We start from the raw sequence: 26,863 nt of genomic DNA on the forward strand, positions 1-26,863 counted from the left end.
AATAATTATCTAAATGGTATTTTTAGGTGAGGAAGTTATTTTCTCATTCGTTTATCTAAAATAAAAAATAAAAAAAACGACATAGATGAAAACTGTTAAAGTTTTATCTACAATCGCCAAGAATCTCTTTTACTGTGATGATGGTATATCATTACTTTAAAATTTTCTAACGGAACACATAATTTTTGTTCTTGGTTGTAAACGAAGCTTTTGTAGACTCACGATTTAGGCATTTAATGTCGATACATATCATACTCGGCATTTTTCTCATCAGAGTAAAGGTGAAAGAAGAGTGATCTGTATACCATACAAAGTATATATTTCCATTTGTATTTTATAAAAAAATATTCCATCAAATCATTTTTATCGTTGTCCTATTGTGAAATAAAATACCATTTTAAAAATAAAACAATAGTGTATTGACAGTGTTTTTATGATGTCATGCATCAAAACAATTTTGTATTATGCACATGGTTTAAAATAATATATAACATGTAGGAACAAAAATACAGAGTGATTATTTTAACCTGAGATGTGCAACTACTAAACGTTTGTGATTACTAACGACTTATGGAAAAATTATACATTTTACTATTTTTAATTATCGTCATTTGTCATTTTTTAAATTTATTTAATGTTTTATTTTTTTTTGTATTCAAGAGCAGAAAGTTTTCTGGGTTTTTATCGTACAGAATCGAATTTCAAAAGACTAGTCTATCACTATTAGCAGTAACTGTATTGTAACTTATTTTTAATATCGTTTGTATAGATTTTAAAATAATGAATGTCTTACGTTAAATAAACCATGGTGTGTAGTGATAGTTGTAAAAAATTATCAGATGAAAAAAATGGTTTATTTTTTGTTGCTTATAATTAAAAAAAAAAAAAATGTCGAAATGACTATTCCTATGTAATACCGTACGTATACTGCAATACTGTAGGGATTATTTTAACCTTTTGTGGACTGCAGCGTACATTAAGAGAGAATATCATGAAAAACACGGACATCCGTCTGAGAAATACACATTCATATAATTTCGTATTACCGGGTCCAACACACATTATACATATAATGTTTCGTACTGTTTGTAGTCATAAAAATATTTTTGATTTAAAAAAAAAAAAAAAACGAATAAGCCAGCTTATTTTAGACTCTCGCAAACCATTAAACTGATTCCCATGGGGTGTACTGTAGATGTGCCGGTTAAAAACCTGATGCAGAAAATCGGTGTTAATTGAGTGTAAAAACGGAGTGGTAATGAGTGTTAAAAAAAAAAAAAATTATTTCGTGTGGGCACAAAGGCGTTCAAAATGTTGTTATAAAACCGTGTACGAGTTTTAATTATCTCTTAGGTTTTTATCGATCATAATATATTATCTTACAAAGTTATTAAAATCGATGGTTCACTTTTTGAAACATCGCCTCCGCCGTTTAGCGGATTATAATGTACTATCCGTTCAACTGAATATTGGTCAACCGTTAGATTTTTTAGTGCTCCGAACAATTTAAATTTTCAAATCGGGGTATTTACCTCGCGGACCGATTGATATACAGTGAAGTTTTTTTTTTTATTACATACGTATGAGATATAACCACTATTCCTTTTGGTTAGATGCACTCGCTATATAAGTTATTATGTGTAGGCATATATTATATTGGATATTGAGCAAAGCTGGGTACTTTGCGTAGGTGATTTTTCAACTATTTTACAGAAAAATACGAAAATATATTATAGGAAAGGTGTAATTTACGACACCATAATCTTAAAAAAAATCCATTTTGCATATTTCGTTGTAAATGTGTCTTAAAACTTTCTAGATTTATATCATATAATTTATAGAGAAACGATTATTAAAGTATCTCATTTTTTAGTTGTATACAATCTAACGTGTTCCCAATTAAAACGGCTAACTATTGTTATTTTCGAGTGTTAGATAACCTTGAATAATATATTATTATAAAAATTAATTAAAACTATAAAAAAATTGTTTTGTCACTGTATGATTATTTGACTGTTAGCCTTCATACATTATTTTTAATTGAAGTGGTAATTAACTAAATATATTATAATATAATATGGACATGCAGTATAACTATGTATATATTAAAGAGACTTAAATAAATTAAATATAATTCGAGTTTATGTTTACTATTTGTATAATCATTACATCAGTGTATCGGAATACAGGTGTTCCACACTTATTCAGGTACACTAAAAGTTTATTGAAGTGACAAAAAAGCACTCATGGTAAATGTGTCAAAAACGCAAACGGATTGCATGTCTGGCGTTTTTTTTTCGTACTTAATAACATTTTTCGAGAAATGTAAATAATGAGTGTCAACTATCCGTCATTTCAGAGTGTAGTTTTTTAAGAAAATTACAATCGTAGATTAAACTATGTGATGCGATCAAGTTAATTATGAATATAAAATGGAGAAAATAAATACAATAGTTATAGTTGTTATAATATAATAACTAATAAAAATCGATACCGGACAAAACAATATTATGAACGTCATGCTACGGTGTGACTAAATTGCCTATCCATCATTTACTTCGGTAACATTTAATTATATTATTGTGTATATTATTATCATACATTGTATGTTACTGAACTGATATCAATTTAATAATGATAATACAAAATAATTATAGAGTTTAGTTCATTCATATTTTAAATAAAAACAAAATTTAGTCTTAATTTACGTGTTAGAATATTGTTTACGACTGAAATATATATTATTGTAAATTAAATAATAAAAAAAAAAACTTTTAAATTGTATAGCTGTTTTTGTCGTTTTCGATAAAGCTGAATCAACTTTAGTTACAGTTACTTTTTATCTCATATAAATATTCAAAACATATTATAGATTGATTGTAATACTGCGGTATTATTTTATTATCCAACTTCACATAATTATCATACTATTTTTATAATTTTTAATAAAAAATGTTTCAGCAAAATCATCTTAACGAAATATATCGTTTTTAAATATTAATATTTTTAAAAGTATTAATTAATAACATTTTACATTAAAAAGAAAAAGAAAAGATAATCGTTCAAGACGATATTCGGAAAGTATACACCGAAAAACACTAATGAAGCGGCAAAAGAACATAAATCATTCATTGTCAATGAGTTATGAGTAATTCATTTGATATTCGGTTTGTAGAATGTATTGAAGTCACAAATTCTGAAATGAAAATAAACGTTGAAAATAATATTATCTCCAATATATTTTTAAAATATCTTAGTAAATTTCATAATTTTGATCTCAATGACGACTAGCTGTTGCCATTTACACGTATGTACCTATTATATGGTAATAAAATTAATAATTCAAGTGTATTACCTGCGCACAGACGTAGTAATAACTGATCATATTATAATGTTAAAAAACAAAAGTAAGTCAATAAAATATGAATGTTCACCTAGGTAATTTTTTTTTCTAAATTCAAAGCGTTTTAATTGTAATATATAAAAGAGTGGATGAGTGAAAAGTCCAATATTCGGAGGAAAAATATCGATCCGTGATTTGAGTAAAACTGAACAGCGACGGCGCAGGTTGCAATATGTGCATATTACTGGTTTGTTAATGTAATTTTATATGCACACACACACACGTATGTTATTATTATTATTATGTTTTTCCTAGATTATACGAATTTTATATTTACGTCGTTACACAAAATACTATAATATAATAGGACGACACGTCGTGATTTATTACACGTCGCTTATCGCGTGGTAAATCGAGTGTTATTAATCGAATCGTAATCATTATTTTTATTATTTTCATCATTTTTTTCTTAGTGTGTCAAACACATACGCCGCTCGAGTGGACGTACAAACAAGATGTACTTGTGCGCCAACAAGTGTGTGCCTGAATTTGTCTACGCTCATTTTTTAAGTAAATTTTTTAGCTATTAAAAAAGTTATTTTTTTCAATACAATGTTAAGTGTTTTATCATATTATAACTTCATTTTACGAAATACAATAAAATATTTGTTCCACAAATTCGAACATTTATGTTTTAAACGTTCATTTAATAGAGATGTTATTTTACTGATTGTGATATTTAAATAATAAATAGAAGCTTGTCATAAACATTTCTAAAAAACACGCATGGTAAAATATATTGTGTTTTTGTTAACATTTAAAAATGCGCAATTAGTTACATAAAACTGTAGTGTTGCAACGTTGATGGATAACTCTCTCTCTCTCTCTCTCTACATATAAATATATATTATAAAGTATCATCGATGCAGATTACAGTTATATTTTATCGTGTCGTGTATCGTCTCGAAAGGAGCATAAGACGACCACCGGTAATACGGTAAAATATTATAATATAACATTTAAGTATATAAGTATCATGCGAGTGATGGCTGTTCATACACACACACACACACACACACACACACACACACACACACATATATATATATATGTATTATGTATAAATATGGGTGTGTGTGTGTGTGTGTGTATTATGAATTATGATGGATTTTATCGACGCGAACTGAGTGAAAAATACAATATACGAGCTCGTACACGGTATGGTAAATTATTATGTGGGTCATATTTTTTATTATATTATATTATACCTATAAGCTATAACATATTATAACGACAACGGGGAATCGAGAAGAAAAAAAGCCAACAACAATGTCACGAGTAGCTGAATACATTATGGTAAGATTGTCATTATGTAGGGAAGAGTAACTTTTCACTTGAACTCGACGACGATGATGAAAATAACCTATTCGTCGTCGTCACCGCGTCTGGATAACAGTGTCCATCCGCGTAAGTCTCGGATGCGCATATGCGTTTTTTATACAGCGATGGGGTAGGACTGTAGTAATACACACGCGCAAATTGTTTTGGTTTTTATCAGATACATCACGCACGCATATGTACGTATATATTTTCTTTTACACATTCGCTGAAAATAGCAACGAGAAACGACGGCAATAAAATTATGAACTCTTGGAGGCGTCTCAGGGGAGTAGGCTACGACGATATTATTTTATTTATTTTGTATTTTTGTTTATTGAATTTTTTTTTCGTACTATTCGCGTCGTCGACTTTACCCACGTTTTCAATTACACTCTACGGCGGCGGCAGTGGCACTGGAAATCCTATTATTTTCCTCCTTGGATAACAGTCCACTTGTTCCGCCTCGATGTGTTTTTGTATAGTCGCATTTTCACCCACTCACGAGCGTATTATATTATTAATATTATTGCTGTATATGCACTCGGAAAGATAAAAAAAAAAAAAAAAAATAACAATATACGAATTGAGTTTTCTTCGACGCGAAACCCGTGGAAAATGTGAAATCCGTGCAAACGGCGGCTATAGGACTATAGGCTATAGGACCCGGAGGAAAGTAAAAGGGCGCGCGCTCGAATGACAAACGGACTTAAGCAAATTAACCATTATCGTCATCGCCGTCGTCATGTTCGTCATCCACTCGCATTGCCGATGAAAATAAGTGACAAAAGCGTTGAAGACACGATATGCATACCTTTACTTAGTATTATTATCATTATTATTATGTGATATACGATATATTGTTATAATCTCGTTCGGACGAATTCGAAATATTTGCACCGCAAGTACTGCAGCAGTTATATGATTGTTCGTCCGCACACACAAACACGCGCAGACACTGAAATACGGGCGGATAGATTATAGAGAGAGAGAGAGAGAGAGAGACAAAGAGATTAATGTAAATTAATTTATGTACGTATCAGTGGCTGAGTCGGCGACGGCGGAGGTGGCTGGCAAAATGTTACTGCCGGCGGGTTTGCGCGTTCGTGTGTCGGACGAATATAATCCGTTAGACGCGTTTCACCACTCCGCGTCGCAACCGCCCCCAAACTATTTGTCAGACTTGGCGGCCGAATGAGTGGCACAATGATATTGTTATATACGCGTAAATTATATGTACCTAAGCCGCGTATAACACACACACACACACACACACACACACACACACACACACACACACACACACACACGTGCGCGCGCACACATCGGTCCACGTGATGTGTATACCGTCGTACGGTTATAAATACAAATACTCCGGAAAATAACGGCAAATAGGAATACAAGTATATGCTCGTACGCACGAAAGGAAAATATTTGTCTTCGCGAACGGATCGATGATTTCGCGCCGCATCTGTCGACCTGTGTTCGGTAGTTTTTTTGATTACAATTTAATATGATATTATTGAATACGTCGAATTATTATTATTATTATTATTATTAATAAGAGATAATCGACTCGTAAATGAGAGAAAACCATGGCGGACATTGTTTAAGACGGATAGTGGCGCAGGTTTCAATAATTTTTCCACGATTGAGGAGCGTAAAAGAAAAGTGAATTTTACTTTACCACGGAAAAGTGGTAAAGAAAAAAATACAATATTGTAGCGATTGCCAGAAACAATTGCTAGGTGGATAAGACGTTGTTTACTCGCAAAACTTGACTCTGTCGGAGTTTTATCTTAAGTAAATAACGACGTCCGTGTACATATTTGGTGGGCAGAAAACTCGCGTTAGCATACCTATCGTCGTTCCGTTGTAGGATTATTAATACCGTTTGAAAAAATACAAAAAGTTCTGCTCGTTGTCGGGCTTATAGTTAATAGTTTCCGACTGCGATATTAACAGTCCGTAAGTTAATATTATTTATATATTATCTTTCCTATAATATCGTGTAAGTTTACTTCTGCATAACAATAGTAAGTATATCGAGTGTACAGTGAACACGGTAAGACCAAAGAAACGCCAACCTTTGAGATATGATATCGCGGTTTCCTACGGAGACGTCTGTGATCTCACCACCTAAAAGTCAAGTTATACTGGTATCGCTGGTTAATGATCGAGCATAACTTTTAGTTGTTTACGGTTTTTCAATGCGCAAACCACAACACAAATAATATTATAATTATTATTTCGATACGCTGTACCGTCACTAGTCTTATTATCGGTGCTCTACGTTATTATTACGCCATACTTCTTTTAAATTAGACGACGCCACAGTGTGTATTATTCTCGTCGTGTTTTCAATTAAAATTAACCACATCGACACGATTTTCTAAAATTAATTTAAAAGTTAAATCAACAAGTGAAATATTTATTATAAAGAAATAAAAAATAATATAAACTTTGAATTTGAAACGCAGCGAATTGACGTGTGAATAAATTAAAATTCGTTCCGTCGTGGCAACTTTGGTCTGCGCTCGTACTATTCAGTCAAAAAAGAGGTGTGAATAAGTAGGTGTGTTTTTGAAACAAAACGAGGACTATAATACAACAAGGTGCACGAATAAAAAAAAAAAGAAGTAATTTGCAATTCAAATAAGCTATATATATATAATTTAACTTATTATCGGTTTTAAAAAGTATTCAATCGTGAAAAAAGGTCGCGAAAATTGATGTATATTTTTTTATACAATTACACTCAATGAATAATAATAATAATAATATGTAAACTTGGTTATTTCAAGTGCATTGAACGGATTATAACTTGTTAGAAATGTCGTGTTTTATCTCAAATAGGTATACATATATATTTATGCTTAATGGTTTTCGAACGTAAAACTTGTTCGATAATTACACCCCGTATGTGAATGATAAGTCAATTTAAATATCAACATAAACTTTAATAAGAACTGTCTCCTCTACTCGCATAAAACTCATATCGAATATACTATTATGTCGTCCGAACGATATGTGTAAAATATTATTTATATCATCGTATAAACCTCGATGGGTTCTATTTTACCGGTGACATATTACATGGCCCGAATTTATATTTACGGTACGACGGAAGAGAGTTTAAAATAATTTTCAAACAAGTGAAATATGTAGAATATTATACTGGCGAACCAGTGTCAATATTTAAAGGACATACATATCATAAAATATATGTATAAGATCACATTATGGTGAACTTCACAATGGTCAAGCTCAAAAATGCTAACAGACTTCACATGGGACCTATAATTTTCAGCGTGTATGACGGGTAAAAACGTGGTTGAATTTACATGATGTGTTTTAATAGCATAAGTTGTCTACGAAATCGGTCAGGCATTATGGTGTGTGCTCGTGCCTGAGTCAAAAATTCGGTCGAGTATAACTACGTCTGCAGTTGTAGGTAGTTGAAGAGTGAAAGTTTTATTACTGTCAAAATTCGTTCAGACAACAAGATCACAGGCAAATAAATAAACTTTCACTGAAATGATTACTGTTTGTTTGTTCGTATTATTTATCTGCAACGTTCATATACCATAAGTGCACGTGAATACACGTAGATGATATTCGCCATGGAAAATTTAGACGACTGTAAAACGTTTTTAATTATTAACGCTATACATAAATCAAAGCGAAAACGAGCAGTGTACTCGTCTGACCATTAATAATTTCACGTCTTGTATGTAATCAATGTTTTTTTATTATTTGTGAGTTTAAAAAAGGTATAAACTATTGCCTACTTAAGAATCCCGTCACGGCAATATTATTATCGGAACGCGTTTGTAACGTACGATAGGAATACATATTATATAATATAATGACAAACCTAACTACTCTTGTACGACTTAAATGTTTGGAAGAAAAGCGAAATGTCTATGCTGTGGCAGACGCTGTGTAGACATTTCAACAATACGGTTGTATACGCGTTATTGTTATCGCGTGAACGCGGTGGCCGAACACGCCGAGCAACGGACACGGCGAAGACTGCGATGACTGCGAATAATGGCTGTCAAAAAAATTATTTTCCGCAAAATTGTTTTCAAGTTTAAAGACCGATCTCGAGCCACGGCAACTGAGCGCTAGTTAATTTGTTAATACAAATAAATATATACATATATAAATGAACACGTATACACGCTCGCTCAAACGGTATATACTATACATATATACGTATAAGTTGTACAGTTGTTTGTGGCGTTTATCATCGTTTATATTATTATATTGTATATTTGGTCGGATTTTGCAGTCGGAAATACGACGGGCTTAACATCGGTTTCGGTTTGTGTTTCCGTGTGAATTCCGGTCGTATACTCTGAGATATATCTGAGATAATTTAAACTTTTTAATCTCAACGACCGTCTTTTGTTAAAAATATATAATAATTATTATCGGACGTGCGCCCACGCACTCGGAATGACGACGATGAGATATTGAACGTTGTAAGTGCGTATGCCTATGTTGAAATCGTGTGGGTAGAAATATCGTCCTTTACTGAGTTGATTTAGTTTCAAAGGTACACCGCTGAGCGAAGTAAGAAACGCATTTTGATTTACGTAAATGATGGTTTTTATGTGATGAATGTTAACGTATACATGTATACTTTTTTCGATGGTTCACGTCTTTATAGGCATCGCGTGTAGTCCACGTGTTTATCTATAAGACGAATTTTCGAAACTTATCGATGTTTTAACTGAAACACAAACTTCCGAATACGCGAATCGTGCTTAATCGATGAAAAAAGGGTTGCAATCGTTCCATCAGACTTGACTAGAAACGTTATATGTATTATTTTGCCGGAACAATAATTTTTTGTTTTTTTTTTTTTTTTTTTTTTTTTTTTTTTTAATGCGATTTGCGTTTTATATGTACAACCGAAGAGTTTTGGTTGTTTCGAATGTGTGAAGATAATTTCAAGGACGACAACGACAGTGCATCACAATCGTCGGAACACATGCAGCGATGAGGAGTCGTTGTTTATGGACGACGGCGGTGGTCGACGACAGCGATCGATGCGTGTCGACGGGACGATATTATACAGCTCGCACAGGGCATAATAATATACGTATTATAGCCCGTTACATAATATAATATACACCGCGTTATCGAGGGACCCAAACTTTAGGACAAGATAACGGATTGGACTGATTTTTCAAACTTCCCTCGTGTATCGCGTATGTTTGTCACTGTTTATTGGAACGCGAAATTCGATTTTTTCCTACTTATTTTTTTTTAGTTTTCTGACTGTGTACGCTTGAACTGGACGAAACACAATAACGAGTGAAACGATCGTTCTTCGTACATCCGCGGCCCACCGCTGAGCCCGGGCGATAGAACTTTAGAATTTTCATACGCCCAAATACACGAAAATGCAGCCTTTATTTTATAGTAGGTATTACTTTGTATTTTCACGGACAAAGTCCATTGCAAAGTTGAAAGGAATACCGTAAATACTTACGTTGTACACGATGATGATTTGGATGAACAAGTAACGGTACACATTTTGGAGAAAAAAATTGGTGGTCAGGAAGAAATGTAGAACTCATGGCGTTATACAATGCGGTCAATAAAAAAGTGGTCAGAATTACTGAAAGACATTATTAAATCTTACCGGTGAAAAGTGTATACGAGTATTTAGCGGTTTTTTTTTTTTTTTTACTTCTAAAATATAGTTGTTCTATTGTACTTCTACTGCAATATCAAAGAATAACCAATGTAACATTGCCACATCAAATATTCAAAGTTTACATTAATTTCAACAGTAAAAAACTTTTTGAAAGATGTAAACGACCACAGATTATGTATGGGGAAAAAATAAGATTATTATAACATGAAGCGTTTTTAGTCGTGGTGACGGAGACATCAAAATATGCTAAGACTTGACTACTTGAGCATAATAAAATAAAAAAATATATATAATATTAGTTTTTATATTACATTTTACTCTACTGACAACGAGTGGGTTAACGCAAAAAAACATGAAAACTGGTTGTGGAATGACGATATGTGCGGTGGAAAAACCAAAAATATACTAATGCAGTGATACAAGTGATTTTTTGATCACTCGCGGGGGGGGGGGCAGGCCATCGAATGTCCGTTGAACTTTTAAAACGATAAGAGGTCATAAAAATAGAGATTAAATAAAAAAATCTTTCAAAACATTATTCTACTGTGTACTGCGTGGTAATAAGAATGATGAAACTTAACTGTCTAAAATATAGTTTGATGATCATAATAATATCTGGGACGAACAGTCGTTTTACATATTTTTTTTGTATTATCTATCCATGCTTATATACAAATATGTGTTATGTTTCTTATGACTTGCTGCAGTATTTTTCAATTGTTATTTTTATTCAATCTTAAGCTTTACATTTTATTTTGCTGACGAAATATTTTATGTTTTTAGTAGTTTAAGAATAAAACATTATTTTAGTTAGATTCGCGGTATAAATGAAATATTGTTTATTTTACACGAATATTTGATATTATTAATAGTTGCATATATTCAAGGTAAAATATATATTAGCTTATACATTTTTTTTTTTCTTTAAAGCATTCTTGTAACTATTGTTTAATATATTTTAGTAAGAAGTCATCTAAATATTTTTATATTGTGACTTATTTCTTTTTAATATAAGCGGGTAGTAGATAAGGAGTTGATTAAAGCAATGAGTGTTTTTTTTGAGTTGTTTCGATGTCCTTTTTATTTGTTTTTTTATCAAAGCTGACTATTTTCCTTGCTCCCTATCGGAGATATATAGTTTAAAATGTCTAATAATATTAGTGTGGACACATTTCCTGAGTGTTCATGTGTATTTGTCACGGATAGCTGAAGGTGTCTTAGCAATTTACATAAAATGTTCAAATATTATGCGGTTAGACTTATTGACAAGTTTTCGCAAATCGAAATAGATACTATTTTACCGTATTTTTACTAAATCATCAATGTTATATTTAAAAGAACCTATATTATATTTTATGGTGAAATGTGGTTAAATTGAAAAAAAAATACATATTTAAATAATTAAATAATTTAAAACTTAGTCCACGTGATCTGTTTGATTTTTTCATTAATTGCACTAATAAATTACGTTCACAGGAATCATTTTTGAAATGTTATTGTATAAAAAATACAATTATTAAATAATTGTATGAGTAATAATTATTACTAAAAACAAACAATTATATTTATCGAAAGCCACTAATGATTTTATATACAAAATAAATATTATTAATCATCGACTATATTGTTTAAATTATTTATTACCTACTTTATAACGATTAAAAAACAAGATAATATATTAGATAAATTATAAGTATCAAGCACTTGATTAAGAATGATGATTAATATATGTACCTACAAGTTTTGAGTAAGATATAAAAATATATTGAAAATACGAAACTTTTTATTAAACTAAATGTATATAACAATTCCATGAAATGAAAATGCTTCTATTTACAACAAAATTTTACTTTGAAATTGTGTTCTATTTTTTTTATAACATTTATTTTTAATGTGTTTACTTTCTTGGGACACTGAATTAGTTCATTTTCTAAAACAAATTATTTTTCAAAATGAAAAAATGTGTATAACTTTATAATTATTAAGAACTGGGTCATATAAGCATTTCATGTATTTTATTTGTGAACACGGTACTTAAGTTTTCTGAAAACAATATTACATAAATTCTACTTACTTCGTGTTTTTTTCTTGTATTACCTTTTAAATTATCAAATGTAAAACTCATTATTTTTTTTTATTACAAAATTAAATTTAATATTTAACATTTTATTTTGTGCATTTTGGTGTGCTACCATAGTAATTGATCGATGCCGAAACATTTGTATAAGTTAAAATTAAAATTAATTGCTTATAATTAATTTCGGTTAAATATGTTGATTTTTTTAAATAGATTATTAAAAACTAAATATTAAGCCATTTTTGTAGTACCTTTTACTTATGACTTTAGTAATATCTAACGTATTGTGATGCTTATTTAAAAATATCAGATTTGGGTCTCGTTTAATATTATCGATATATTATCATAATTCAATTCATTTTCAGTGTAATGTAAGAAAAAACTAACAAAATATCATGATTATTGTAGCAAATAAAATATCATGGCAACGCCGAAGAGAAATTGGTATTAACATGTGACAGTGTACGAAAAACGATTGAGTTTCAAATGTTATTCTTATGGCAAACTAACTAATTGTTAATTGAATTTCAAAAAAAAATAATAATTATGATTTTGCATTAAATCACCTTATAGTTAAAGATAATGATTTAATAACATCCGATATTTTTGTTTTTTATTTCTATGGGGTATATTTATTTGAAATAATATTGCACTAACTACTAAGTAAATACTTGTTAAAATTAACTATATATAAACACATTGTATTGCAATTTTTTTTTATTTATTTTGATCTGAAAAATACATGAATATTAATTCTACTCCCATTAAACATAATATCGAATTTCGTATTTCAAACAGCATTTGTACATCCATGAACTAATTATATACATCATAATATATCAGACACAGTGTGTGTTAATTGTACATATTTTTATATAATATTATATCGTTGTATGTAAACATAGTTTGATAGAATACTGGAAAACTTTACGGTCCATCCTGTACAGTTTGTATAGTACATAATATTATATTAAACGATAACGCTCGTAATCTCTAAATTCTGTATACACAATTGTTTTATTATTATTCGTCTTGTCAATACAATTTAATCCTATTTCGAAACAGTTTATTTATACGCGTTAATATTCGATGCGCGAACGTTCGATTAATGAACTCGAAAAGAGCATACACAAATGTATATTTGTATACAGAGCGGACTAACGAGTTCTGTCGTTTTTGTGTGCTATGCTATTTGTTTTTTTTATTTTTTATTTTTTTATTTTTACAAAGAACCTGCATCACACGTTTCGGAAATCGTGATGTAAACTGTGGAAGGGTAACGCGTTCTGAGGGCAAGATTAATGCCGGGAGATGAAACGTAGGTATATTGCAGTACACTCGGACGCCGGCACAGGAAAATGTTTTTAGATAGAGAAAGTATGTATAAGGATTTATAGAAGGACGCTCGTCACGGCGCATATGGTGCACACGCACGAACTATAAAAGGATTCATAGATAAATGCGGTATGCATGATTCGGGAGAAAGGTATATACGAGACGCAATCAGGATTGGTCTGCGATTATGTTTCTGCGGGTAGGGTAATACCTCGGATCCATAAACGCGAGGAGAAATAGTCGACGGAATGATGCTGTGCCAGGAGGCATGGCGTTTAAGTAGGGATGATCATGTAGATTTCCAAGCGTTTCGTGGGAGTTTATGGGGAACATAAAGGAGGCAGGAAGATTGCGTTTTAAAATGAAAAAGATGTGAGCGATATTCGGTAGAACCCAGGGAAATCGTTATCTATATTTTCTCTCTCTCTTCCATCATTCAACGGTCTGTATCATTCCATAGGTACCTATAGCTACTGAATGGTGGCACGGCACAATGCGTTCAGTCCCATATTAAATTACATTCACTTTGATGTTTAACACTTCACCTAAATAATGTATTAAAAGAAAACATTTAATTGTTTGAACGTTAGATTATTATATTTGATCCGAACGGAAGTATACCTGTATTATACTATACTAAAAGCATTAAAAATACAAAGAACAAAACGGTAGGTATTCAAAATATTTCGGATACTAACTCGTTTAAAAGTAATATCGTAAACACGGTATTATATTTGATTTGTAAAAAATATGATTACAGAAATAAAATTGAGCATACCGCAATATTATCATATGGTTTTTTTTTTTTTAAATCTGTTAATCGCCGTCTATACGATATTATTTACTAAAAATATATTAAAAAACTTAAGACTTGTAGTTTTAATAATACTCAAACATTTGAGTGTGACGTGCGACCGGTGACTGGCGAACAATATTCGACGAACATATTGCATTCCAGTTCGATATAATTCGAACGAATCGTACTTTTGTAACCCCCGAGTTAATGTATATTTTGTAAAAGCTGTAATATTATTCACATACATACAAATATATGAAATGGGTTTTTTTTTTTTTGTTTAACGTATAATTGATTCGTGAATCGTGTACGCGATTTGACCCGGTGGCGCGTCCGGTGGCCGAAAGTAATGGTGACGAGAGGTGCAGCACGAGGGACGATTAAAATCGTTTATACGGATCAATTCTTGATACGGACGCGGGCACAACCCTACACTCGGCGTCATTCGGCTCTATTTCCTAACCCACAATCGGAAACGCCGCTGATTCGATCGACTCGCTGCAAGTCGTCGACGGCGTGTACCGCGAAGAGACACGCCGCACCGAACGCATCGGACGGAAGCGACGATAACGACCACGAGCGGATATCATCCGTAAAGCTTATTCTCGCCGTGTGTACCGAACGACGCGCGATGTCTGCAGACACCGACCGCGGTTATCGGGAATGCGTCATATATCGATCAACGCGACGATATCGTTATAATAATACATTGTTATACGGGCGCAGCACATATCGCATAATATTATACGCTTTCGGTGCACGGGAATATGACGCGCGCGCGAGGAGAGGTGGCCGCCACTCGGGTGCGGGCGGTGGGTTAAGAAGGTGGTACGGGAACGCCAGACCGCCGTTATTCACAGACGGGAAGAGTGCGCGCGCGCGAACACACACACACACACACACACACACATACACACGCGTGTGTGTGTGTGTGTACCCACCGCGTACGGTTACCGCGGCGGGGAAATCAATTTATTTTATATATTATTATTATTATTATTTGCCTCGTTGTCGGTCAGACGTTATCGTCGCGGTAATTTGTTCGGACGGATTTACGGGGGGATGGGGAGGGGCGAGAGGAGCAATCGAATTCCTGCAAACAAATATATATATGTGTGTGTGTGTGGGTGAGAGAGAATAACGAGTACGCGCGGCGTGCAAAGACGGCGTTATAGGTGGCCGTAGCGGCGGCGGGGGCGGTGGGGCACGTCCTCCGCCGAGCAAACGACATATAATATGATGGGCGGGCTCTCGGGCGAGCATTCGCATCGTTCTCGAATCGGCTCTGAAAATTTAATAAACTCGTCGGTGCGCTTAATTAAACGACCGTCGTCAACCGCCGGACAGTGTTTACGTCGGACGACGGCGAGCGCGCGCGCCGCTTCACACCGTCATATCATTGTTGTCATAATAATATTATTATCACGACGATATTGTCGTTACCCGCCGTAAGCCGCCGCGACGACGGCGATAACAACACCGTGGTCGCGTCATAAGCGCAATTTTAGGGGGGCTCGGGGGGCTAAGCCCCCTCAAAATGGTTTGCACATATCCCCTTCCGCCTTTGCATATCTCATGGTGCATACACACAGTACACGCATACAAACTATAATAGCCCCCTCCCACCCCCAAATTTAAAATTCAAATTGCGCCTACGGATCGCGTCGTTCCGCAAAACAATAACATAATACTGTCACACGACGACGGTTGTATAGGAATACTGTTTGAATCGTCATAATACACTGCACACGTCGCCACGACGACATCGGATCGTTCGACGTACGTCTTTCGCGCGCTTACAACGACGGAATGTGCGGCTGTGGCGGAGCTACGCGCCCTCTGCACAAAGAGTTTTCCTCCCTTTCTCGCGGGACGACGACGGATGGCGTTCGGTATATGATTAGAGCGCGTCGTGTACATTCTGCAGACACAATGTATAGCACTCTTATACACGTTATATTATGTACATCATATACAATACGGTTGATACGGTCGTTGAATTCAAAATTCGAGTGCGCCCTCGCCCTGTACGCAGTCGAGTTAATTATTTTTTATTTAATTAAACCGACTCTGAGCCGATCGCAGCGCAGCCCTGACCTCCGATATCATACGCGCGCACACACGCACGCACGCACGCACACACACACACACACACACACACACATATAATGTGTACGATGTTTGGAGGACCGTTATTAAAAACAAAACAAAACAAAAAAAAAAAATAGAGAGAGAAAAAACCGTTCGTTCCACCTGCGCTTTTGTTTTCCGCTAAATACTCGTCCGATATAAACGGCGGTAGTACCCACATACACACTTTGAACAATATACAAAAAGTGACTTTTCACGGTGCACCGTAGTCGAACATTACTTGGAATTAGCATCACAATTCCACATGATATCGTAATATATCACTATACGATATAATTGTATTATTGTACAAGTATTTTCAACTGTTCGAAATTCGTATATGACGGGTGGTTACTTACTATTTTTTTTTTTTTATTTCCGTTCGTCCTCGTGCGCTGGTTGTTCAGTGATGACTCGATTTTTTTTAAATCGCAACGCACTACGATACGGTACAAAGCAGCAGCAGAATATTTTTTCCAAATACGAAGACTTTCCGTATGAGACGGCCGAGTATATCGACATAATGGGCTTAAAAGACATTTTTTTAAAGTATGCACATGAAATCCCGCAGTATACTTGATAAACGTTTCTCGCTCGTGAATATATAATTGTCAGAATACTTTATTTGAAAAAAAAAAAACCCACGTCTCAATCTCTCGGTTGATAAATAATTGTTTTAATCGTTTCGTTTTTCGTTTCACATATATGTATAACTCTCGAGACGATTAACACGTGTGCTTAAAAATCACCATCGGAGTGCTCCTTGGTGCACGCCGGAACCGTTATTAACATATCCGCAAGCGTTGGACCGAATTTGCGAAGAGAAATCGTCAAATTTGTCGGAGCACCGCGTTTTGGGCTTTTTGCGAGAGCTGTTTCTGTGCGTATTCGGCCATGACGATATGTCACGCCCGTGTGCACGTATATACAGGCGCCGTGAGTTCAGTTCGGCCACTGAAACATATTTTTCAAACGAAAGGGCGACGCCACGGTGGCGTGTCGTCGTCACTGCAACTATTTTCATTAGTTTTCAATTATAACTTTTTCCACAAAGAAACTAGTTTTATTCGTGCGCGAAAGGAAATAAGCAATTCAATTAAAAACCAATTTAATCCATGCCGTATTTTACAATCGCCGCCGTGAATTTTAATATGATATATATATATATATATATACTTGTGCCTTGTACGGACTATGATATATGTACACGGGTACTACACGTGTATGAAGAAAAGTTTGACGAAAAAGTGAAAATAAACATTTACTCTCCCGGAGCACGTGGGATGGATTACGATATCGTAGGTAGCTTTTTGTGGAGGACGTTCGTACAATAATTATGACAACCATAACATTATATGGAACGCACACGTTTAAAATTTTATCGCCGTAGAACGTTCGTAAATCGTTTTAAAAAAATTGCATCTACTATTATAACGATTATTAAAAATTAAAAAGATCGTAACCATAATATAATCATGTACCGTTTCCATAAGACATTACATTACAATATTACAACACGAGTGTCACGCGTGTCTACGTATTTTTCAATATACCGACAATTGTTTGTTCGAACGGTTGCGTGACTTCTCGTTATAATAACCAACAGACTGATTACTACTATATTGACATTCATGTATTTTTCGTCTTCGGCGTTAGTTGCTGTCTCGACGTGAACTGTTTACTGTTGTAAAACATATTATTCGAATGCTATAGCGTTCAAACGGCTAGTAAAAGATTTGTAAGAAAAAAAAGCAACACGATTAGCTCTCCAAATTAAGTAATAAATGCAGTTGTGCACACACAATTTAACTAAACGGGTGTGCGTCGTTTTCGTTACGTGATTTACTAACATTCTACAATGAAAATGTTTTTTTACGTTTGAAACTTATGTCATCTCCCCCAAGCCGTTAAAATTATGATTACCATCGCGAGAAACGTGTGCGCTGAATAAGACGTCGAATATCATTTGGAATTTTCGATGGATATAATATTATGTTTATAGAAACACTGTCGGTCTTAGACGCTATTTTTTGTTCGACTCCGAGATATCCAATTTACCTTACAATCTAATCATGTCAAGTATTCGTTTTCGAGAAAAACCATTCGAGTGCGATAAGAATAATAATAAAAATCTTTATTTGTCAGTATTTCAATGACGTTCTTACCTAATATCTACTCGAAAACTGTTGTTCGGAATGAACGACACAGTTCAACAGAGAAACGCGTAATGTTTATTCGTAGAATTAAAAAAATGGTATTCTCAAAGTTGTTTTGGGAAACAAAATACAATTTCAAAGCTAGTTTGTGTATAAAATATAGTACCTATATACTGTACAACTTGGAGTGCGTTTGTTTTCTTATTGTTCTTGAATATTATTCGCAATTCGATAAAATAATAATTTATAATCTGAGCAAATCGCCTTCGACTGCTGTAAAACGAGTAGAATCCAATTGCAATAAACCCGCTTTTCGTACGGGACAAAAGCTTGGCTGTGACAAAACTAAAACAACAACAAAATTACTCGAGTCAGATAAAAATGCGAATAAATCTGATTCCCTAGATTTTCGGGTTCCTTTCAGTTTGTGTATTCCTTGTCCAAAACTCGCCTTTTTATATGCTTATCTGAGCGTTTTAGTTTTTTTTTTATTTGTTTAATTACTTTTGTTTTATCAGAGAAAAATAAAAAAAAAATAAAACAAAATAGCAACGTATTTCCTTAGGTACCTAAGGTATTTTGTTTTGTTTTGTTTACTGTGTTCCACTTTTTGAAATCACTTTATGTCAAACCTCTCGGACTTGAATTGAATCAATTTTCGTGATAATTTAAAAAGTAATGTTTACCGATTTCAAAAGACTAGATGAATAATAAATCTCGTGTATGTATAAAATGCGGTGCCCTTCATATTGCGTAATCGGCGTGAATTGTTCTTGCTGGAAACATAGAGAACCATATGAACAATATTTTTTTTTAGTAGGGCAGTTAAATAATAATGTTTTAACGTTGATTCAATGTATAAATGTAAATATTTTATTATGCTGCTTATCTATTAATAATTATTTTATGTATTATTATATAATTTTAATGCCACTAAATTAATTATAAGAATCACAATAAAAGATTTAACAACTGAATATAAGCCAAATTTATTATTCGACATCGATAAAATATAATGAATACACATTTTTTCGTTTCATTTTCAAGTGTTGGAAGTCATTAAACATAACATTGGTATCCTGGATGAAAATATCCTTATTCCTTAAACAAGTTCACCCTTTCACAATTAAAATTCTTTAAATTAAAAGTTAATATAGCGTTTCTGATATGGAGAGAGGGGGTGAGCGCCCCATCTAATTCCCTCTCCCACTCGGGGTTCCCGTGTCAGTGATTTCATTGGAATAAAATCGCAAAACCAATAGCACACATCTTCGTGTGCACAGCAGATTTGACGAAAACCCGATATTATTATACGTATCGCGAACCCGTTATTAATGTTTGTTTAATTGTTAAACAGCTTCCATGCGCACAAATTAACCTCTGAACCGTGAAAACCCATTTTAACATCAAATCACCGGACTATTATATACAGTTGATTCCACGAGATATTACAAAAAATTGGTGCCATCACTGACGCAGTACGTAAAAATATTCTCCTTCGTATTCAAATATACAGCATTATTAATATATTATGTAGGGATATATAAAACAGAAACGATGAATAATTCAATGGTTTTTAAAATATCTACCTACTTTGGATACAATAAATTGTTTAAAATACACTCTCGAATGCGTTATTGTTACATTATTTTAACTCGTTGTATCCAGATAATCGAATTTAAAAATATTCAATATTTATTTGAGAGTTTTTAAATCAACGTAACAATAATATAATATCTGTATTACATTTTACCTTCTGCAATGACATACTTGATTACAACATTCAAAACTACTTAAATGCAACATAAATAATAAAATATATTCCATACGGATAATGCAATTTATTTATAATCACAGTTTTATTTTGAATATTAATTTATTGATTATTATACACCGGCAGCGTGATTGATTTATGTTCGCAATGACAATGGTAAAATGTTTTAATAGAAATTAAACAAAAACAGACTAAAAGCTAATACCACAATAATTTATAGCTGACAGTATAATGTATATTAAGTATACACAGAACCAGCTTTAATTTATTCAACATGCTAATATTCTATATTTTCACAATATCATATAATTTGAAAATATTTTTGGATACTTATTAATAATATTAATAATATTAATAATAGTAATAGCTATACAGTAAGCGGAAGAAGCTGTAATTTTATTTAACCAGTAAAAAAAAATCATTACATTTTAATATCTTTGTTAATTTTAAAACGATATTGCTAACGTTTTTTTTTAATTTTTTTTTGTGATATTTTTTAACTCATATTACAGTATAGACACATTCGATGTTATAGCCTATATAGCCTTTGCGTTGTAATATTTTCATGATATCTAAAAATACATTATAATATAAGGTGTGGTACACTTTTACTTAATATCCATAAAGGTCACTCATATTTAAACTGTTATTTTCAGAAAAACTCTTTAGTTAACACGCAACACGAATGAAAATATATAAACTAAGGTATATCATGAAAATGTCTTAGTAGAAGCGAATGTTTTTTGTTATTTTTATTTTTATTAAAAGTCATTTTCTTGTTTATTTTAATATTGTTTTTATTGGTTAGTTGAATTCAAAATAATAAACGTTGGTTTTCTTAATACATTTTTTTTTGCAGTTTGAATAAAATGCAAATCAAGCCGTTCAGACGGTGATAATTTTTATAAATTGCCACAAAGATTATATAATGAGTTTTTCTTAGTACCCCAACTACTTGATACCGTAAAATATTTTTTCATTTTTTTATTTTTTTTTATTATTTTTTTTTTATTTTTGGTCAGAAATAATTAAGTCAAATATAAAATTAAAAAAATTAATTAAGTAAAATGACGCCGTTTTCTGCAAAATACCATAATAAATACTATATAATATTCAGTATGATAACCAAAACATAATTATTTCTCATGATTATTTGATTAAATGTTTAAACGGCAATACAATTTTAACGAGAAGATAATAATATGTTCCTTTGGCCTATTATATTATAAAATATAACATTAAGCGCCCAACAGACATTGTTTTCACATATAATTCAGCGTATAACGATCAGCCGCCGTTGCGAATGAATTTATATTCCTAAACAATATTAATAATTGAACCTAAACAAGTAAAACGTATTCTATGTAATATATAAATATTATGTACGAAGAGAATGATCGAGTTTCATATTTGAAACTTGTTTTGATTAGGTTTTTCACTATTTGTTATATTATTTTAAGTACTCATTTTAATAATTTTGTCATTTTTTTGTTAATGTATACGGACAAATTATACGGCGAATCTTTTTAAAAATCAAATTTAAGCCATTTTAGATATTTTTAACAAATTAATTTTCATCATTAAATAAAACCGTAATAAAAGTGTAAAAAAATGAATAATTAAGTAAAAGCATTTAATATAATTTACTGTAAATTCAATTTCATTTAATAACTATAATTACTATTTTTTTCCTAAACGCTTTGAATATAATATTTTAGTTTAATCTATTTATTTATGATTTTTGAAATTACTTTATTATTGAACAAGACACGTTTTGCTTCTCTCAAAATAAAGTTGGCAGATTCTTAGATTCTTATTGAACTAAGAAATGTATTGATTTTACAAATTTTTATATGTTTTTTTATTGTTTTGTTAACTTTTGATGTCAAAATTTTCGAAACAAAGCTCAAAAAGTTTTTGAAACTATACACGCCTATTGTAAAACCAGTCTAATTGGTAATATAGGCACTTTGAAAAGATATTTTCTTTATGACTTAAAAAGTTTTTTTTGGCATAAGAAAACAGTACAACATTTTTAAAGAAAGGTCATAAAGGGCATGCGTGGTGTTAACTAAGCAACGTTCAGTATATTTTTTTGGGTTAGATTTTGATAGCTTTTAAATTTAATATCACAACCGGCACTGGCGGAACAGTTGTCGTTGGGAGAGTAAGAATAATATTACGTATACGTAATATTTTATATTATGTTTGCATTCTACGGGACGAAAACGGCCCAAAGACAATTAAGGTGTATATTCTCTCCTTCAGCCTCGTTCGACCATTTCACGTTCGACTCCTTCCCATTCCTCTGACCTGTTATCGTTTTTCCAACCGGCAGTGTAATTACACATACCCCCTCCCCTTCAACTCATACACCGCATGCACTAAAACAGACACAAACAGACCCCTATCGGTTATCGGCCAGTCTCGATGTGCGTTTCCAATACAATTTCCCAGCAAGCTTTCAAAACCGTAAACAACTTGGGTGGCTAAATCAATGTTTGATTAAGTTGCGGCAATGCGATCAACGACAATCGAATAAATAATAGAATAATTATCCGACGAAAATCGGAAAACTAAACGCAATTCACAGTCGTATACATGTGTTTTCACAAACACACACACACACATTCTTGTATATATATATACGAGGTCTAATCAAAAAGTATCGAGACTGTTAAAAAAAAAAAAAAATATATTAGATAAAGTTATTTACATTCAATCTCCTTCAAAGTATGCTCCTTCTGAGTCCATACATGTTCTCCAACGTTCCTGCCATTTTTGAAAACACCTGTGGAAGTCATTTTTAGAAACTCCTCGTAGCTGCTCCGTCGCATTTTGTTTTATTTCATCTACATCTTGAAAACGTTTACCCTTAAGCGCCATTTTTATTTTTGGGAATAAAAAAAAATCACATGGAGCTAGGTCTGGTGAATAGGGGGGTTGAGAAACAACTGGGATACCATGTTTAGCCAAAAACTGCTGCACAACATGGGCTGAATGGGCTGGTGCATTATCGTGATGCAATTTCCAACTACCAGACTCTTTAAACTCGGGTCTTTTTCTTCGTACAGCGTCTCGTAAACGGCGAAGAACATCAATGTAGTACTCCTTTGTTATAGTCTGTCCTTTAGGAGCATACTCATGATGAACAACACCTTGGTAGTCAAAAAAAACGGTCAACATGACCTTCACTTGACTCCGAACTTGACGAGCTTTTTTGGTCGTGGTGAATCAGGTGTCTTCCACTGCGAAGATTGTACCTTTGTTTCTGGATCGTAGCCATATACCCAAGTCTCGTCACCAGTTATAATTGATTTTAAAAAAAAATCATCAGATTCGGAACACTCTAGCAAATCAGTGGCGATCTGTTTTCGATTTTCTTTTTGCTCACCTGAGAGCAGTTTTGGTACAAATTTGGCTGCAACTCTTCTCATGTCTAAATCAGTCGTCAATATGGTTTGAACTGATCCAAATTAAATTTGAAACTCATTACTAAGTTCCATAATTGTCAAACGACGGTTACCTCGTATTGCTGTTCGTATTTTTTGTATCATTTCCTCATTGCGGCTTGTTGATGGGCGTCCTTCACGTTCATCACTTTCAACAGTTGTTCTACCCTCTTTAAATCGTTTAAACCATTCAAAAACGCGAGCACGGGACATGGTTTCATCTCCATAAGCTAACAATAACATTTGGTAGGTTTCAGTAGCCGTTTTTCCCAGTTTATGGCAAAATTTAATGCACACTCGTTGTTCTGTATTTTCGCTCATTATGAAATCCGACGGGACGTAAAAACATACTTGACTTAATCGCACCTAGAAGCCGACTGAAACAATTTTAATCTAATCTATGTCTAATATATTTTCCCAATATATAAAGTTAGATTAATATAGCACATGCAAGTTCATACTCAAACTGGTTTACGATTAATCGTATCAGTCTCGATACTTTTTGATTAGACCTCGTATAATACAATAACAATATATATTAATATATCTAAATATGAGATTAAAATATATTTTCGCTGCCTACTGATACGATAAGCTCTGATCTTTTGTCGCGTACGCGTGCATGGGATTTGTAATTCGGTGATGGACGCGTTTTACAATATTATAGGTATATACAGGCCGATTAACCAAGTAAACCCCAATCACCTTCATCATTTTTTAGTATATTTATCAACGTTTCCGATTTTTTAAATTTTGAAGTATACCATTAGTCTTTAAATTATTTATGACATTTAAGGTGCAAGCTTTTTTTTTTTCAAATGAGAACTTCATATTTATGCATCTAAATTGGTATTTTAACGAGTATTATGTAAATTTATAAATATTGTGTATACCTTCTATATAATCATTATAATCACTTAATAATATAATATTATTTAGTATTTTTATCAAACCATCATCATTGCTTTAATATCTTAAAAATGTATTATCATAGAATATTATCCTTAAAACTTATTTTAACTTGAGTTTAATATTTCAGAAATGACTCGTTTAAATTGAAATTTATATTCATCAATATTATAAAAATTATAATATTCCTCGAAATAAAAAATGAGGTTTTTATTTGGAAAAAATAAAGTTTTAAACGCCATTAACCACATGATAGGTTATTATTAAATTTTACAAAAATCTAAATATTTTAAAATATGGCTGAAGCAGTGTATAAATTACATCGTCGTAAAAATTCAAACTACTACTACAGCATAACATAGTATCTGATGATTATAAATTGTTTTATATACTGTAAATAATGAATAAAAACACCACGAGTAAAGTCGAATCGTTTTATACGGGTTTAATTGTTTAGGTATATAATACTACACTCTAATTAAAACGTATAATATAATAATAGTCTATTTAAGCTGTGGTGGAAAGATATTTCTATATAGGTCGTGTCTTAAAAATAAAACGAAAAATGTAATAGTTAGTTATGATAAACATTTGATTTGTAGATATTGAATATTCCACTTAAGTATTAGATTTAATTTGACGTATGTATTACCGTTTAAATAATATTCTGCTGTCATCTATTTTAATTAAAATATATAATTTTATAAGTGCCTATACGCGATGATGTAAAAAAAAAAAAAAAACGCTTTACGTTATAATATAAGTAAATAATAATAAAAAAATGTTATCATAATACAAATTTTAGACATTTACGATATTATTTACAGATACGAGTGTTACAAAGATATATAATAAACGTAGGCATGTCATAGAACGCATCTAGCTATTTATACTTATTTATACTCGGTTATCGCAATAATATTTTTATTTATTTATTTCCCTCGGGGGAAGAGGACGTACAAAATAACCAAGTATATTTACATAATACGTTTAGAAAGTTTGCACACTCTAAACGGTAAGCGTGTATTGGGATTTGGGACCACAAATGATAACGATTAAAGATAACTCTAATTCAATAGCCGTTGACATTTAACTGTTATACATTAAACAACCATTATACAAACGAATCGTTTATGCTATGCCACATCAATGCTATCAGTGTCATTTATCTACAGTTTAATGCGATTTATTATTATACTGTAAAACCTTAATAATTTAGTGTTAATGTATTTTTATTTTCGCGTTAAACTTTCAATCTACTAGACGGGTTTTAATTAAAAATAACATTGTTTGCAAATAAAAATACGACACGAGGAGGACTGAGGAGTTCATCAAGTCATAATAATATTATTTGATGTATAGGCACCATTCTCAAATTAAGTGATGTATGAAGCCGTTTTAAACGAGATCTGTATCGCAAATCTTGTCGCGTGCAACATTTCTAATTTAATGTGATTACTCTGTAGAACTGCATAAGTTCTTATAATAGGGGCATTTAAGTTGTTTAAATGGTGGGGAATAATTGCGTACTTCAAGTTAAAATTAAAACCAACAGAACAGTTGCTCAGAAACAAAACGGCATCTCGGATGAGTTCAATTAAACCCACTAACATAACTTACATGTTAATAAAATAATTGCTCGTTGATTAAGTTTAATCATTATTGTAAAGTATTAAATATTTGCTGTGATTTTTTAAGAAAACACTGCAGCATAATGCCTAAATATGTTGTTCGTGAAATTAATAAGCTTTTCTGTTTATGTTTATACTATTAGTGAGTAGTTCGTTATTCAGCACAAACTGTTTGTTATATTAGAATTTTAAGAAAATTATTAGGTTTC

The 26,863-nt window shown here is 32.3% G+C and overlaps 2 protein-coding genes across 3 annotated transcripts in view; one reads left to right on the forward strand and one right to left on the reverse strand.

The window, feature by feature from the left end:
* Window positions 1-26,863, forward strand: part of LOC113552987 (zwei Ig domain protein zig-8-like) — a 361,314-nt gene that overhangs the window by 149,750 nt on the left and 184,701 nt on the right. The window lies entirely within an intron of this gene.
* LOC113552988 (protein GVQW3-like) lies at window positions 23,838-24,465 on the reverse strand. Of its 2 annotated transcripts, none has more exons than XM_026956075.1 (2): window positions 24,189-24,465; window positions 23,838-24,101 (listed from the first exon to the last, which is right to left on the reverse strand). In XM_026956075.1, exons 1-2 carry the CDS (start codon window positions 24,433-24,435, stop codon window positions 23,854-23,856), a joined length of 495 nt encoding a protein of 164 aa, XP_026811876.1. In that variant the 5' UTR covers window positions 24,436-24,465; the 3' UTR covers window positions 23,838-23,853. The 2 variants fall into 2 exon arrangements, with proteins under 2 accessions (XP_026811876.1, XP_026811875.1); XM_026956074.1 differs by having other exon boundaries at window positions 23,838-24,128.

Source organism: Rhopalosiphum maidis, chromosome 2 (genome assembly GCF_003676215.2).
Source record: "Rhopalosiphum maidis isolate BTI-1 chromosome 2, ASM367621v3, whole genome shotgun sequence".
In the NCBI taxonomy this organism is placed as follows: domain Eukaryota; kingdom Metazoa; phylum Arthropoda; class Insecta; order Hemiptera; family Aphididae; genus Rhopalosiphum; species Rhopalosiphum maidis.

Excerpts from the sequence above, each read along its gene's own strand:
- LOC113552988 (XM_026956074.1), bottom strand. The coding sequence starts at position 24,435 with ATGAGCGAAAATACAGAACAACGAGTGTGCATTAAATTTTGCCATAAA. Across the intron at positions 24,129-24,188 it reads AATACGAACAGCAATACGAG|TTCAAACCATATTGACGACT; the intron begins GTAACCGTCGTT and ends AATTTGGATCAG.